The 15,914-nt window shown below is 42.6% G+C and overlaps 1 protein-coding gene across 3 annotated transcripts in view; it reads right to left on the bottom strand.

Moving 5' to 3' along the window:
- The window catches only part of NXPE3 (neurexophilin and PC-esterase domain family member 3), a 29,391-nt gene extending 13,477 nt beyond the window's left edge, over nt 1–15,914 (bottom strand). The window contains exons 1-3 of one of the 3 annotated variants that reach the window (XM_076350259.1): nt 15,849–15,914; nt 14,343–14,506; nt 12,161–12,373 (exon numbers count right to left, since the gene is read on the bottom strand). In XM_076350259.1, the coding sequence (XP_076206374.1) occupies nt 12,161–12,253 (93 nt within the window). In that variant the 5' untranslated portion in view covers nt 12,254–12,373; nt 14,343–14,506; nt 15,849–15,914. Of the gene's footprint in view, nt 1–12,160; nt 12,374–12,779; nt 12,845–14,342; nt 14,507–15,848 lie in introns of those variants that run through there. The other 2 variants (XM_076350251.1, XM_076350268.1) reach the window with 2 other exon arrangements.

Genomic DNA, 15,914 nt, shown 5'->3' with positions numbered 1-15,914 from the left:
GGCAAAGCTGAGAATGAATCTCAGGCACAGTTCTACTTTAAATCTTGCCTACGTGGATTCTTGAATTAAGCCAAGTTTCTAGTTTTGGATACCTTCACAACTTCTTCCTTTCACTTGCTCATGCATATACGTAACACAGAAAATACCGCATGGAAATATTTTTAAAAGTTAGCTATATATTTTGATGCATACAACAAGCTGGTAACCATGTCTCAGACAGCAAAAATATTTAAGCATTTTCCTAAGGAGGGGTGGAGGGGGAGAATATGTGTGTTTGATTATTTCTTGTGTTCAGTGTAAGCTCTCAAGACAAAGTTTCTGTGTTTCAGTTGGTTCTTCAGTGGTTGGTACTTCGAGTGGGGGGCGGGGGGCATGGAAAAAAAGATCCTTTCCAATGAAGAAGAGAGATGGCTATCTAAGAAGGCCTTAAAAACAGAGCTATCACTATTTTTAACCTTCTATAAATTTCTTCAGGGTTTTTAACCCAGTCTTTCTATCAGAGATGTAGAAGATGTCGCTTATGGCCTAGGTAGCCTTTCTGAAGTCTTTCCAAGGGCCTACCTATATCTTCCAGTGGAAAAGTGTGCAGAGAACACCAAGCCAACAAACTCATACATTCAGAAAACAGAGCAGAGAACATAGTTCAATGCCTCTAAAGCAGTCCACCTACACAGCCTTTTTAGCAAAGCACCAAGCCAAAGCTCTTCACTTGTATGCAGCTGAGGTCCTGGACAAGCACTGTCACTTCAACTCCAGCATCTCCAGGTCATGACCCATTAAGCAGAATAGATCATACCACAAATATTTCCACAGTCAATCTTCAAGGGGGGGAAAAAAAATCTCTACGAAGGTAAACCATAGCTTCTTCAACATCCTGAAGGACCATTCTTGGTCCAAGGATGAACACCCTTGTTCATCTTTACAGCCCTCTCCCAGGCCCAAACAGGACCATGTATTATTGCAGAATTATAAGCTTACGTGTGAAAGTAAACTACATCATGTATGCTATTCACAGGAGAAAATATTACAGAGATTCCATTTTCCAATTAAGGCAGGGAAAGCTTCAGAGTCAATTAATGTACCGATCCTTGACTGGAATAGAAAAGCTTTCCAAACCATCTTCCTTACTTAAGTGCTTCCCAGGCTCATCTCCAAACAAGTGCTCAAGCTCTCCCTACAGATACACATGGCTTGCCCTGAGGCAGATTAATAGCTTAGTCTGTCCCCACTCCATTCCCTACCCTCTCTTTCACTGGCATTTCCAAATCTCTCTGGCTCCTGTATGTTAAGAAGTCATACTGAGCCCATGAAGAACTGTGGGCGCTCTACTCTAGCTAGCAGCCAAAATAAAATAAAATTTCTTTAAGTAGGGCAGATAAAGAGCATTTCTCAAGAGTCCTCTTCCTTTATCTTATGACACAGATTCTTTTAGTTTTTAATACAATCTCCATGTTGAATAACACTTGCCCTGCTTTGTTTATTTCCATATATACTCCATTCAAGGTGTATTGATTTTGAGTGCAGTTCCCAAGGCAGGGTGGTGGTGGTGGTGGTGTTTGTTTGTTTGTTGGGTTTGTTTGTTTGGGTTTTTTTAGTTTGTGTGGATTTTTTTGGTTTTTTGTTTGGGCTTTTTTATTATTATTTTTTATTGGCTGCATTTGTATTATTCCCTGTATGTGCTACCTGGGTGACCTCTGTACCGAGGCCATGTTTCATGTCTATATAGGGACTTCTCAAGTCTGAGAAACTTGATGGACAAAATAGTCAGAGGTTGCTGAAATGGCAGGTTTTTCGTTCAGCATCACTACAAGTACTGACAGCAGGATGGACTTGCCTCCCACATCTCTGCGTATGTTTCTGTAAAGAGAAAAAGGAGTACAATAAAGGATTGTGACCATCACCACCCATGTAGAACTGTGATTATATTCTTATTGTGGTACAGCAGAGACAGATTTTCAAAACCGGGCCTGAGAATAAGTGAAAATATTTGTTGGTCTGTAATACTTCACTCTTAAAAATGCAGGTCAATATTCTCTGAGTTGTTGAGGACCTCTAATGTTTTGCTGAGTATCTATAACAAAGAACATGGGAATTAAGTCCTCCTGGCCCTACCTGACCCTGCTTTCTATAAACTACATTTTCTTCAAAAAATGAAAAGTGACTTGAGTACCAGAAGGACATTTGCATTAGATAAGCCTAAATGTAGTCAAGGCAGTTATCCTTCCCCATTTTATCTTGGGGTACTCCTGTTCCTGTCAACATAACAGCTTCTTCAATCCACTCATCACCATTTTTTCTCTTGTTTGAAGACAAACCTAAATTAAATTCATCTTAACTAACCCTGGCTGCGTAAAAGTTAGGCATGTAGTCTAAGCCATTCAACAGTGACATAAATGCCTTCTGTGCTTAGATTCTTAGTCAGACATTTAACTTCCAGCCTGATTTTAGTCACTTATGCATCATCAAGGACTTCTGTCATCATTAAATCCTTCGAAATGTATCTTTTCCTTGACACTCCTATTCTTGAATGCCAGAGGTCAAGGCCCATGAAACCAGTCCTGTCCCTCTGCACATATCCATGTGCACAAATTGGATCAAGTCTTTGCCCTCCAATAGTCCAAGTTCACCTTCAAATTCAAGCTGAGCGTGAAAAAAAGCCAAGGCTTTGCTTCAAAATCCTGATGCTGGATATTGTCCTGCTCATGGACCGGATGGAGGATGATGCAGGAAGGCGTCTGACTTTGGCAGGGATGGTCCTGCCCTCTGCAATTCTCATCCCAGATTTCCCACTGACAAGAGTGGGGAATACACTCCCAGAGCATTCGGATCACTGTTTTTTCCTAGTTAGGCAGTCCCTAGATGGATGCTGGGTGTATAACTCAGTGCCTGTTTGAATAGCAGCTTGAGAGCGCATTCTGCACTTTTCCATTCGATGCGCAATTCAGACAAAACCTCCTCAGCGACTGGGTGGGATAAGTGGCAAACAGAGAAAGTCTGGGAGGACGTTTCACAGGAGAGAGCTGCTTTGCTGGAAATCAGAAAGCTGGGGCACAAGTCCATACCAGCTTTTATTTTTTTTATTCTTGCTTACTCAGAACAGTTGTATAAACGTTGAAGGAAACAAAAACATCAGTGTGAGAGTTTCCATAGACTTCAGTGGAGATTTTCAAGTAAACACATATTGCAAAAGCCAGACTTCGAGAGGTTATCACTAGTCTGGATGTGTTCATTTTCCTCCTAACAAGGACACCAATCTTTTTGAAGAATCCTAATTGTTCCTACTCAGAAGCCATTAAAAATTATATATCGTATTATATTGAGAATTCATCTAATTTAAATGTGAAAATTCTGTAAACATCAGTATTGTATTACATTATGTTCCGTTCATTCGCTTGATTCTCTAGTACATTGGAGGGGGGAAATATACATGCATTGCATTTTGGAGATTCTATTTTAAGGGCTGCTTTAATGAATTCTTAATTACATTATTAAAAAGATCCATTATTCAGCATTCATCTCACTTCTACATGAAAGTTTTTACCTGACGTGAATGAAATGAGTCTAAATGCTTTCCATGCCACTTAGGGATTTGTAACAGACTTCTTGCTGAATGGCAGCAGAGGGTTTTCTTTCTGTTTTAAATACTTGTGTATTGCTTGTAGAGATGGACAGGTATGAAATACTCAGCTGTCCCAAGCATCAGTGTACCCTCTAGGTGCACTCAGTCTCACCTGATGTAATGCAGTCACAGTGCTTCAGACAGGTGAAAGAGATAAAGGCTAGAGAGAAAAACATTCATAATATTTCAAAGGTTTTCATATATATTGATTCTACAGTACTCACCAATTTCATTTTGGGTGGAAAAAGCTTATAGCTCCTTGTTAAAGATTTTCTTTTTTTTTTTTTTATGGTTCACTGTGAAAAAAAGGTGGTGAACATTGTAAAAGGAATTGAGATCTGTTTTTCAAAAAGGGTAAGTTGATACTTTTTCTCATTCCCCATTCATTTCAGTAGGACTAATATCTGGTATTAAACTTGGAAAAGAGCTTAAGAGCTCAAAATACTATACTGCATTTCAGTCGTGCAGTCAGCAACTTGAAATGAGTACACGCGTGGCTGATCAGGATTGTACTGTCATTACATACATCGGGCCAAATTCCTCCATGACTCAGTCCACTCCTGATCCCGGCCAGCAGCTGGATCATACGGGAGGGCTACTTGCTCCAGACTGAGTCTATATAATAGAGCACTGCCCATCTCCCAGAAGCACTGAGGTTGTTTAAGAGGATAAAGTTATATAGTTATATTTAAAACCCTGGGAACATCTGTCTTTAAAACCACATTTATTGGTTTCAGTGAGTTTTGCCTACATAAGGACTGCAGAATTTTCATCACAGAAACTACCTGAAAAAAATCCTGCTACTCTTTTGTCAGAAAATTTTAAACATGACATTAATACTAGGGAAGTGTGCATACTGTATGCCTGTAATTGATTATTTGCCTACCTGTTCATTCTAAATATAAAAACATTTATTTTGGAAAGAATATTATTTAGAGTGTTGAAGTTATCACTGACTAGATACCACAGTATAATCTCAATTCCTTGTGAAAGGATTGAAATATTCATCTCCCGTAGATTAAGATTGTCTGTTTCATTTGCACTAAAAAGATGACAAACTTTCTTCTTTCATATTAACATGCCATAGATAAATTATTATATACATTCTCTTCTTAGCTATCTATGTTTTATAGAACAACTTTTGCAAAAGAATGCATATTAAAAGACTGTTGAGTGCTTTTACAGTCCTTAGATCAATTTTTTAAAGTACATTTCTTAAACTACATTTTGTTGCTTTTCATACATACAGATGGAGCTTTGCTAGTGTTGAGGCATTGGTAGATATATCATGACCTTTCCCCCTACCTGATTATGAAGACAACTGTGAAATTTAATATGCTGCTTTAATTCCAGACCATTATTTAGGATTCAGTACTGGAAGATGCTGAGCATGTCTCATGAAGTGCCCAGCATCACCAATTCCCACTGGCTGTCTTGCTTAGCACCGTGTAGGACAGCGTTAATAATATAAAACCCACAGCACTTGTGTGATGCAGTCAGGCATTGGTTAATGAAGCAGCCACTATATCAAGCGGGCTGAACAACCTACTGATAAAAAAGCAACATTTTAGAATGCCTAAGAAATCTCAGATGAAAAACCACATTATCCACTCTTCTGATGGGCAAAATGTGTAAGTGCTGCTCACGGGGACTCCCATTCACCCAGCCTAAAACTCCCCTCTCTAGGAGTGATTGAAGTGCATCCTTGAGGAGTCACATCACATTGTGCATCCTGTGCAGAAGAGATCCTTCAGCATGGACGAACAACTGACCCAGCCTTTGTAGCTGATTTCTCAATACAAAAAGTGCTGGTTTTGTCCTGGTTAAACTGAAAAACAGTTATACAACTTCCCGAAAGGAGGTTGTAGCGAGGTGGGTGTTGGTCTCTTCTCCCAGGTAACAAGCAATAGGATGAGAGGAAATGGCCTCAAGTTGCGCCAGGGGAGGTTTAGACTGGATATTAGGAAGAATGTCTTTACCGAAAGGGTTGTCAAGCATTGGAACAGGCTGCCCAGGGAAGTGGTGGAGTCACCACCCTGGAGGTATTTAAAAGACGTGTAGATGTGGTGCTTAGGGACATGGCTTAGCGGTGGACTTGGAGTCCAACCATTAACCTAGCACTGCCATGATCTTACAGGTCTTTTCCAACCTAAATGATTCTATGATTCACTAAGTCTAATTGCATGAAGTTATTTAATATAAATACTTGGAAACATCTTTAATGCAATTACTATCAAAGCTGTTTCAAATATGTAGCTCTGATCTTGTTTTTGGAGCCATGGCACAGTGCAAAACTGCTTTTTCCAAGCAGGAACATGAAAACTTTTTTTCACCTTCCTTCAGCTTGTATAGAAGCTAAAGGGTAGCTTTGATCGCTTAAAGAAATGTAAGGATGAGTTTCTAATGACATTATGTTCTTTTTAACTTTTATTTGAACTACTGTATGATCATAGTTCTCAGTCAAATATCTATTAGCTTTTCACTAACACATGTCAATAAGACAGCCAGTGTCCTGAAAGCTTATATGTACAAAGCAAACAAAAAAATCAACATCCTTCCATTCTTTAATCAGAATCCAAATGTGATCACAAAGTAATTTAACGGATGTCTGCCAAGTAACGCAGGCAGGACAGAATGGGTTACATGTCAATTAAGCACAAACAAATCCACAAGCTGTTCCTGGTGCATGAAAAATGTCATAAAAAGGAAAAAAGGAAGCTGTATTTTCAGGAAAACTAATGAAAGTTTCAGTTCAACTACTCAGCTTTTAGTGCTCTCACTGCCAACTAAGCAAAAATTAGATTTAACATATAGCCCCACCCAGGCAATCACACTCTCAAAGATACTCTAGAAGGGTCACAGGGGACTTGGTTAGATCTGCAATGACACTTGTCCTCAGTTAAATGCAATAATGTTGGTGGCTGTTAAAAAATATTGAGTATTTCAATTGCTGCTGAAAAGGTGGAACTCCATCTCAAAGTCCAATATCTTCCACTAGCTGTAACTCTTAGCTTGGCCTAGTACATTCAGAACAATTGCTGTAAACCTGCATACGTCACTAACATTAGAGCAGGAAACATCACAGGAGATTCCCAGGTGGCAGGCATGGAGGGGGGGAAGTTCCAGTTTGCCCAACAGAGAGTCTTAATTTATGCAGCAGACAATATTTGAAACTGAACAAATACCAATTACTGAAAGGTCAGTCATCTTATTTTCAGTAATTTTACACTCCAGGTACTTTATCCCTATTTGTTGTCTAAGACAAGCATGAGATCAATTCACTGTCTTTACTGCCTCACAGCACTGAGTGGGTGCTAAGTTCCTCTAAATGTCAAAGCCAATCCTAAAAAGCCATCACCTGACAGATAAATGTTCCAGTAATAATCCAAATAAGATGATGCAGTTATCTTTTGCAGGCACCTGCAATTTAGCAGCAAGAATAAAAAACTTTGTTACATAGTTCTTTTGTTCAGTTTCAGCTGTTTGGTTCCGCGCACCATTCCTTCATCCTTGCAAGAAACTTCCCCTCTCCCCATACACTCTAAGTGCTTGTAAATAAAAGAATGCCCACAACCAATCCTGAAGTGGCTCTCTCGCTCTAAAGGCAATTGGTACAAATATACAAACTCTCCTGTATCCTAAAGGCATGATGTTGCTCCTTGGCAACAACCTGATACTTCGTGGAAAATTACTGAACATTTTATCTGTCTGGCCGTGCTTGCAAAAAAAATATAGTAAAAAAAAATACATTTCTTCTGGTACTATAATGCAGTGGTCAGCTGTGGACCTCAAGGGAGGAGTTACTCCATACTAAAAAGCAAATTAAACAATAAGCAGGCTATCAAATGTTTTGTGGACAGCTTGATTTTTTTTTTTTTATTTTATTTTATTCTTTTAAACACAAGGTAAGAAAAGTAAAATTCTGACATGGGTAGGACTGTTGAGAGGGTATCATTAATAGCTTAAGAATTCAAGAGGGAAGATTCAAACATGAAAAAGTGTAAAATTTTGCCTGGGGGGCCAGCAAAACCGCAACCATGGACTTCCAGAGGGTGGACTTTGGCCTGTTCAGGACGCTGGTTGAGAGAGTCCCTTGGGAGACAGTCCTGAAGGGCAAAGGGGTCCAGGAAGGCTGGACATTCTTCAAGAAGGAAGTCTTAAAGCTGCAGGAGCAGGCTGTCCCTGTATGCCGTAAGAAGAATGGGCGGGGAAGACGACCGGCCTGGCTGAACAGGGAGCTCTTGCTGGGACTCAGGAAAAAAAGGAGAGTTTACCACTTGTGGAAGAAGGGGCAGGCGACTCAAGAAGAGTACAGGGATCTCGTTAGGTCATGCAGAGAGGAAATGAGAAAGGCAAAAGCCCAGCTAGAACGCAATCTGGCTGCTGTCGTTAGGGACAACAAAAAATGTTTTTACAAATATATTAATGACAAGAAGAGAGCCAAGGAGAATCTCCATCCTCTACTGGATGCAGGGGGGAACATTGTCACCGAGGATGAGGAAAAGGCTGAGGTACTTAATGCCTTCTTTGCCTCAGTCTTTAACAGGCAGACCAGTTCTCCTCAGGGTACTCAGCCCCCTGAGCTGGAAGACAGGGACAGCGAGCAGGATGAACCCCCCATAATCCAAGAGGAAGCAGTTAATGACCTGCTACACCACCTGGACGCTCACAAGTCTATGGGGCTGGATGGGATCCACCCGAGAGTGCTGAGGGAGCTGGCGGAGGAGCTCGCCAAGCCACTCTCCATCATTTATCAGCAGTCCTGGTTAACGGGGGAGGTCCCAGACAGCTGGAGGCTTGCCAATGTGACGCCCATCTACAAGAAGGGCCGGAAGGAGGATCCGGGGAACTACAGGCCTGTCAGCCTGACCTCGGTGCCAGGGAAGATTATGGAGCAGTTCGTCTTGAGGGCGCTCACAAGGCATGTGCGGGACAACCAGGGGATCAGGCCCAGCCAGCACGGGTTCATGAAGGGCAGGTCCTGCTTGACCAACCTGATCTCCTTCTATGACCAGGGGACCCGCCTAGTGGATGAGGGAAAGGCTGTGGATGTGGTCTACCTGGACTTCAGTAAGGCCTTTGACACTGTCTCCCACAGCATTCTCCTAGAGAAGCTGGCGGCTCACGGCTTAGACAGGTGGACTCTGCGCTGGGTCAAAAACTGGCTGGACGGCTGGTCCCAGAGAGTTGTGGTGAATGGAGTTCAATCCAGTTGGCGGCTGGTCACGAGCGGTGTTCCCCAGGGCTCAGTGTTGGGGCTGGTCTTGTTCAATATCTTTATCAATGATCTGGATGAGGGGATTGAGTGCACCCTCAGTAAGTTTGCAGACGACACCAAGTTGGGCGGGAGTGTTGATCTGCTCGAGGGTAGGAAGGCTCTGCAGAGGGACCTGGACAGGCTGCATCGATGGGCCGAGGCCAACTGTATGAGGTTCAACAAGGCCAAGTGCCGGGTCCTGCACTTTGGCCACAACAACTCCATGCAGCGCTACAGGCTTGGGGAAGAGTGGCTGGAAAGCTGCCTGGCGGAAAAGGACCTGGGGGTGTTGGTTGACAGCCGGCTGAACATGAGCCGGCAGTGTGCCCAGGCGGCCAAGAAGGCCAATGGCATCCTGGCCTGTATCAGAAATCGTGTGGCCAGCAGGAGTAGGGAAGTGATCGTGCCCCTGTACTCGGCCCTGGTGAGGCCGCACCTCAAATACTGTGTTCAGTTTTGGGCCCCTCACTACAAGAAGGACGTCAACGTGCTGGAGCGTGTCCAGAGAAGGGCAACAAAGCTAGTGAAGGGTCTGGAGAACACGTCTTATGAGAAGCGCCTGAGGGAACTGGGGCTGTTTAGCCTGGAGAAAAGGAGGCTCAGGGGAGACCTTATCACTCTCTACAACTACCTGAAAGGAGGTTGTAGCGAGGTGGGTGTTGGTCTCTTCTCCCAAGTAACAAGCAATAGGACGAGAGGAAATGGCCTCAAGTTGCGCCAGGGGAGGTTTAGATTGGACGTGAGGAAAAATGTCTTTACTGAAAGAGTGGTTAAACATTGGAACAGGCTGCCCAGGGAAGTGGTTGAGTCCTCATCCCTGGAAGTATTTAAGACATGTAGATGAGGCGCTTAGGGACACGGTTTAGTGGGCATGGTGGTGTTGGGTTGACGGTTGGACTCGATGATCTTAGAGGTCTTTTCCAACCTTAATGATTGTACGATTCTATGAAAATCCTAAAGAGAAAAAGCAGGGTGGGTAGCTGGGGGCTAGCTGATAATTGCCTTAGCTCTTTAGCTTTAGACAGCTAGATTAGATGATTTGGGGATGAGAAGGATGTCTGATGCATTTAGAAACACGTTTTCAACAGTAACCAACATTAAGCCCTCCTTCCAGAGCCTGAACAGATTTGGTTACAGATATTCTGTGAAAGCTTTCTAAGACTTTTTCTGACTTTGATCTCTGACTGAAAAGAATCAGCATAGATACCTATACTTGACTGCCTGGAAAGCTATGTTAAAGACAGAGACAAATAACAGGGCAGGTCCATTCAGAAAAGTCAAGGCAACAAAAGGGGTTAGAGTTGCATGTTACGGCATGAAGATGTACCAGCAACACAATACTTAACTGAGTTTGGAATATCAGGTATGTAAGGGCAACAAAGCCATGTAGATACTTATCATGAATAGTGGCAAAAAAAAAAAGCACAGAGTGAACACCCACACTCATTTCACTCTCAAAGCTCTGCCAGAGCCCTTTTCTCTAAGAAACGTAATTTAAAAAAGAAAGAAAACAGTCTAAGATTCAAAATATCAAAACTGTTCTTCATGCAACATCCTAGGCCAAAAAAACACAGAAAGAGACAACAAAAGAAAAGCTACCGTCTATGTTACACAAAAACAATCATACGAACTCAAACCAAAGGTCCATCAAACACAGTATTTTGATTTCCAGTAGTTTCCAACAGCAGGTATGTGGGAAAAGAATACAGGCCAAACATGTTGTGATATTTCCTCGTGAAGACTTAACCCAGTTTCTAGCACTTTATGGCTTAGAGACTTATTAAACACTAGGGTTGACATCTTTAAGATTTAGTATCCCCTAATGGATTTTTCTTCTATGAATACATCCAGACTTTTGGAATATATGCTTTTAGCAGCTACATAATCTTACTGCAAGGGCTTCTGAAGCTTTGCTGCAATCCATAAAAACACCCCTGCTTCCTTTGAATTCAGCGTCTGCAGTTTTTATTTAATGTCTCCACTAGTACTGGAATAGGTAAAAAACATTCATTCTTTAGTTATTGATCCTGTGCCACTTGCGATTTTAGACCTCTCAGACATCTTCCTTGCCCTTATCTGAACCTTTTCCAATTCAGCTATATCTTTTTGGGAGTGAGAGGGGATTTTGCAGCCCTTCTTTTGGATCATTTCATTTGGGCATCACTAGCCAGGAGAAAAAAAGACTCTGCAAGCAGGATACACACAACTTAAAAGCATAAAGCAATTATTGATTGGCTAACATGCATAAAAGATAGCCTAATACCTCGTTAAATTCTAGCTAAGCATTATTATGCTCACCCACCAAATGCCGCACTGGATAGTCTGGCCAGGAAGGCAGCCAATGGGCAGGGTCAGCCTCCAAGGCTCCCTGGAACGGATCCTCGGTGATTTTATCTGCCTTGACTTTAGTCTGGAGTTACTGACTAATGCAGTTTGAAAGTACCTCTGCACTAAAGTGGTAAGTAAAATGAAGAAATGTGCAAGTCAGACACAGCAGAGGGAAAAAGAAAAAGGCAAAGAAAAGTTGCATCAGTACAGGCTGGAGATCAACTAGCTAGCTAACAGCAATGCAGAAAAAGACCCAGGGATTCCGGTGGACAGCAAACTGACCATGTGTCAACAGCATAGCATTGTGGCAATAAATTAGCAAGAGCATAACCAGCTGATCGAGCAAAATGATAATTCCCCTCAACTTGACCTTGGTGAAGCCATATCTAGAACACTGTCTGATTTTTGGACACCCCATATCAGAGTCAAACTGAAGAGACCAGCTAAGAACCCCTGAGATGATTAGGGGACTGGAGTACATGACCGAAAGGAGACACTGAGGGAACTAGACCTTTTTTTTTTCTTTTGTAAAGGCTGGAGAAGACTGAGAGGTGATCTAACTGCAGTCTTTCACTACCTAAAGGGGAGTTACAGAGGAACTGGAGTCAGAAGTACACACTAAAAGGACATGAGGCAACTTCCACCTGCACGTAAGAGAAACATTCTTCCCTATAAGAGGGGTGCAGCACTGCAACAGGCTGCCCAGGCAGGTTGTGAAACCTGACCATCCTTGAAGACTGTCAAAACGCAACTCAACAATACCCTGCACAACCCAAGCTAATTTGAAGTTAGCCCTTTGAGGAGGGTGTTGGATTAAATACCTCCAGACATCCCTTCCAGTCTGAATTTTCTGTGATTCCAAGTTGTAGGTAAATGCTGTCAGTCATAATTCTAACCTTACACTCAAATGGGAATATTGTTCAAGCCCTCTTGGAGAAGGAACAGGGTCCACTTACCTCTAACTGAAAAAAATTATGCACCAGCACCACAATAGCCAGTATTGCCATAAGCAGGCAGAAGATTTGCAATCTGAATGAGTCACGCCACATTGTCCATTCATGTCTTTCCCTCCCATGTTAGACGCTGCCATGACTTCCATTCACCACAAACATGAATGTCATTTCGTCTCAGTAGTGCACAAGAGAATTCAGTTGACTTCCACTTCATTCCTGCAAAGGTATTTACAAAAATTGTATTAAGTCCCCAAAATATTATTAGCAGTAAAGTTGAGTTTAACACTGAGAGCATATAAATGGTGGAACTTCGCACGGCAACAAACTGGTACAATAGAACTGTTAAGACAGATTTTTGTGGCATTAATCTGAACAGTACTATCTATTATGTTACTTAATTCTCTTGGGCATGTCAAGGCAACACCTTATCATAAAGCCAGTCTCACCTGTATTTGATACAAAAAATGCAAAAGAAGAGTGCAAGATTTCTTTCTGGCAACCAAAAAACCAAAACACACAACCACCACCCTATTTATCCATTAGGCCACACTATCACCATCTAGCCATCATGAGCCCAAGACTTTTAGCAGAAACTTGTGTTTTTAGACATCTCCCTGTTTACCTGGTTAGAGATTCCAGTAAGTTGTTATTAAAGACTAAGGTCTGAAGCAAGTCTGGATAAGCAAGATAAAAGATATTTTCTCCAGTTTTCTACTGGGGAGAGGGATAAAAAAAATAGCTGTAACGCCTATCAGTTAAACAGGAGATATCTAACACAGTTGAATGCACTAAAAGTGAACTTCAAGAATCTTCCATAACATCAGACTACATCTTCCCTGTTGTCTGGGGTTTTTTCTATCTCTCCTTTTACATCATGTACTCTTAGGCAGCTCTAATGGTAAAAAAAGTAAACTTCTGGAAAGACTGCAAGGTGTTGGGTTTTGGTTTTGTTGTTTGTAATTTTATTTAAATAAAATACAATAATAGTCATGTTTTAAATAAAATTTAACTTTCATGAAATATATTGTTTCTTTGAGGTTGCTTGCTTGATAGCTGATCCATTATAAAATCACAGACTTAAGAACTGTTGATAAACAGTTCTCACAGCTTAATGCTTGTTTAGTTTGACTCTTGTATCTTCCTTCTTTTTTAGAAGGACAATTTTGAGGCAGTCATTTTGCAAGCAAAAAGGGTACCATTCTCGCAGAAGGAGAAGCTCTAAACTTGGAAACAGAAAACAGATGGCAAGGAGAGACAGTCAAAAGACACCAGTCTCTTCAAACCTAATATTCTCAAAGCAGTGTTACTCATGCAACCATCCACCAAGTGCAACAACATAATCAAATGATTAGATAAACTTTGTATAACTTTCTATAAATAGTATAACTGAGAAGTTATACTATTTAAGACTATATGAAGAATGCTGTGTAAATTTAAATTAAACATAATGATACATTAAATATCAAAATTAGCTAATTAAATCATTTGTTAGATGAACATAGACTAGAAAACTGAAATATATTACCGGTATAACCAGGACAGTCTCAAAATAGACCGCACATGAAATTGCTTTACAGGGATTATAGGGATTATAACTTCAAATGCTTTGCTGAGAATTACAGAGATTGTATTTCTGACTGATGAACAAGCATTGAAAGAGCAAGATGTCCATTAAAGTATCAAACTGACAAAATGCAACAAAAACACAGCTTTGCTGGAACAGTTCTGCGCTAATATAAAGTATTAGATTTGTATAAAATATCAACTCGGGTTTTAAACGATAACTGATAATGAATATACCTAAATACAGGAAAATGCTAATTTAAGGCCATATATGACCATTTGAGGAACAGAGACAAATACATTAGACAAAAAGGGAATTTCCAGTTTTGTTGCTGAGAATTCTCTTCAAATCACTGGAAAGCACAAGACACTGAAAATTAATAGAAAGTAATTTTATATACCTAAAAAGGCCACAGAGGCTATTCCCACATATTTTTGTTCAAAAAATTCTGTATTTCTGTAAACATCATATGTTCTAAAACATTGAAATGTACAGGTTTAGAGTTTTCTTTATACTAAAGGCCTTAACATACTTCCAGTTTCATCATCCCTGAATAATTGATCTAGCTGATTTTTTATATAATGGAAGCACATAGTACGCCAAAAAGCCTTAGATTCTTACCCTATTCTTGGAGCATTCTCTGAAGCCATCCACACAAAAGGCCAAAAATAACCATGTGTGTGTATATATATATACACACAAAAATATTTTTTTTTAATAAAATCTCATACATTGGTGGTTTGCTTGCAGTGACACAAAATAACATGGCCGTTAAGACTCCTTACCTGTAAAATTAATTTGTTTAAAAAAATTCCCTAGATTATTGTAGAAAGTATTTTAATTTTTTCTAACTTCAGTCCTATACCTTTGAATTTTCTGCTCTTTATTGTCAAGTATTACTCCTCTCAGCTTTTTTCTGTTATCACACGCCCCATTTTGCCCAAGGTTAAAAACAAAAAACAGCTCAGTGACATTTTTATGAACAGTCTTCAAATTCTCTCATGCTCAATTACAGGATCAGGGTTTTTTTTTGTTTTTCTAAGTCATTAAATATCGCCAGCTCTCTATCCCAATACTTCCCTAAGCCAGCAGCGTTACAAAAGCCCGTATTAGTGTAGCTACTTCAAAGAGCTGTCACGCAAACCGCCAAGGCAGACAAGCCGCTGACTCTGGCGACGGCAAAACGATCTCATTGAGGCACAAGGTTTCCAGGCTAGGCGCCTGCGTTGCTGCAGTCACAGAAAATCAGATTTCCTACTGTTTTTCCTAACTCAGCCTTGCTCCCCAAAGAGCGGGGATAACAGCCCCAACAGGACGCTGACATTCAGAGGTCACCACAGATCATTCGCAGGAGCTCGGCTTTGCGGCAGCTCCCTGCAGCAGTTCTGGTTTAGGGAAACAAGCCTGCTCCCACCCCGCGGTACGAGCCCTGCCCGACTCCACGGTTACACAATATGCACCCACGGGGAAGGGACGGGGGCAATAAAAAGCAAGCGGGAAGTACTGCCGCCGGCAGCATAAATGGTAAAGCTGCATTTTACTGCTTTGACGGTACTTTTTATCGCGCTCTTCCGGCCCGGAGCACACCTTCGCCTGCTGCTCGGCGGCCCCACGCAGCAGCCCGGGCACACGCCGCGGAGCCGGCCAGCCTCCGGCTGCCACGGCGGCTCGCACCCCTCGGGGGAGCGGCACGAGAGGCTGCCCGCGAAACTCGGCAGCCCCTGCACCGGCAGGAAGCACTTTCAGCCGCCGCCGAGGTAAAACCCGAGCGACGCACGCAGCGCGCCTGTGAGGGCAGGCGGGCCCGGCAGCGGGGCGCAGCAGCCTGGGGAGGGGGGGGGAGGGGGAGCTAAGCAGGACACCCGTCAACCCCGGGAGCCCGCACCTCAGCCAAGCAGGACACCCGTCAACCCCGGGAGCCCGCACCTCAGCCGGGCACCCGCCTCCGTCACGGCGCCCCACGCCCCAGGCCGCCCGGCCTCCCTACAACGGCCCCGGCCCCGCTGCCGCCCCTCCCCAGCGCCGCTCCGGCTTCCCCCGCCAGAGTGTCGTTCCCCCCCCCGCCCCCCGACAAGCCCCGCACACCGCAGCCGCAGGCCCCGCCGCCGGCACCCCGCATCCCCTCACCGCAGCCGTTCCCCCAGGCCAGGCAGCGGCCTCGCCCCTGGCCCGGAGGCGGCTCGCTGTATATCT

Source organism: Aptenodytes patagonicus, chromosome 1 (assembly GCF_965638725.1).
Source record: "Aptenodytes patagonicus chromosome 1, bAptPat1.pri.cur, whole genome shotgun sequence".
NCBI classification, from domain to species: Eukaryota; Metazoa; Chordata; class Aves; order Sphenisciformes; family Spheniscidae; genus Aptenodytes; species Aptenodytes patagonicus.
The sequence above is the reverse complement of the archived record's forward strand: the minus strand, read 5'-3'. Positions and strand labels throughout refer to the sequence as shown.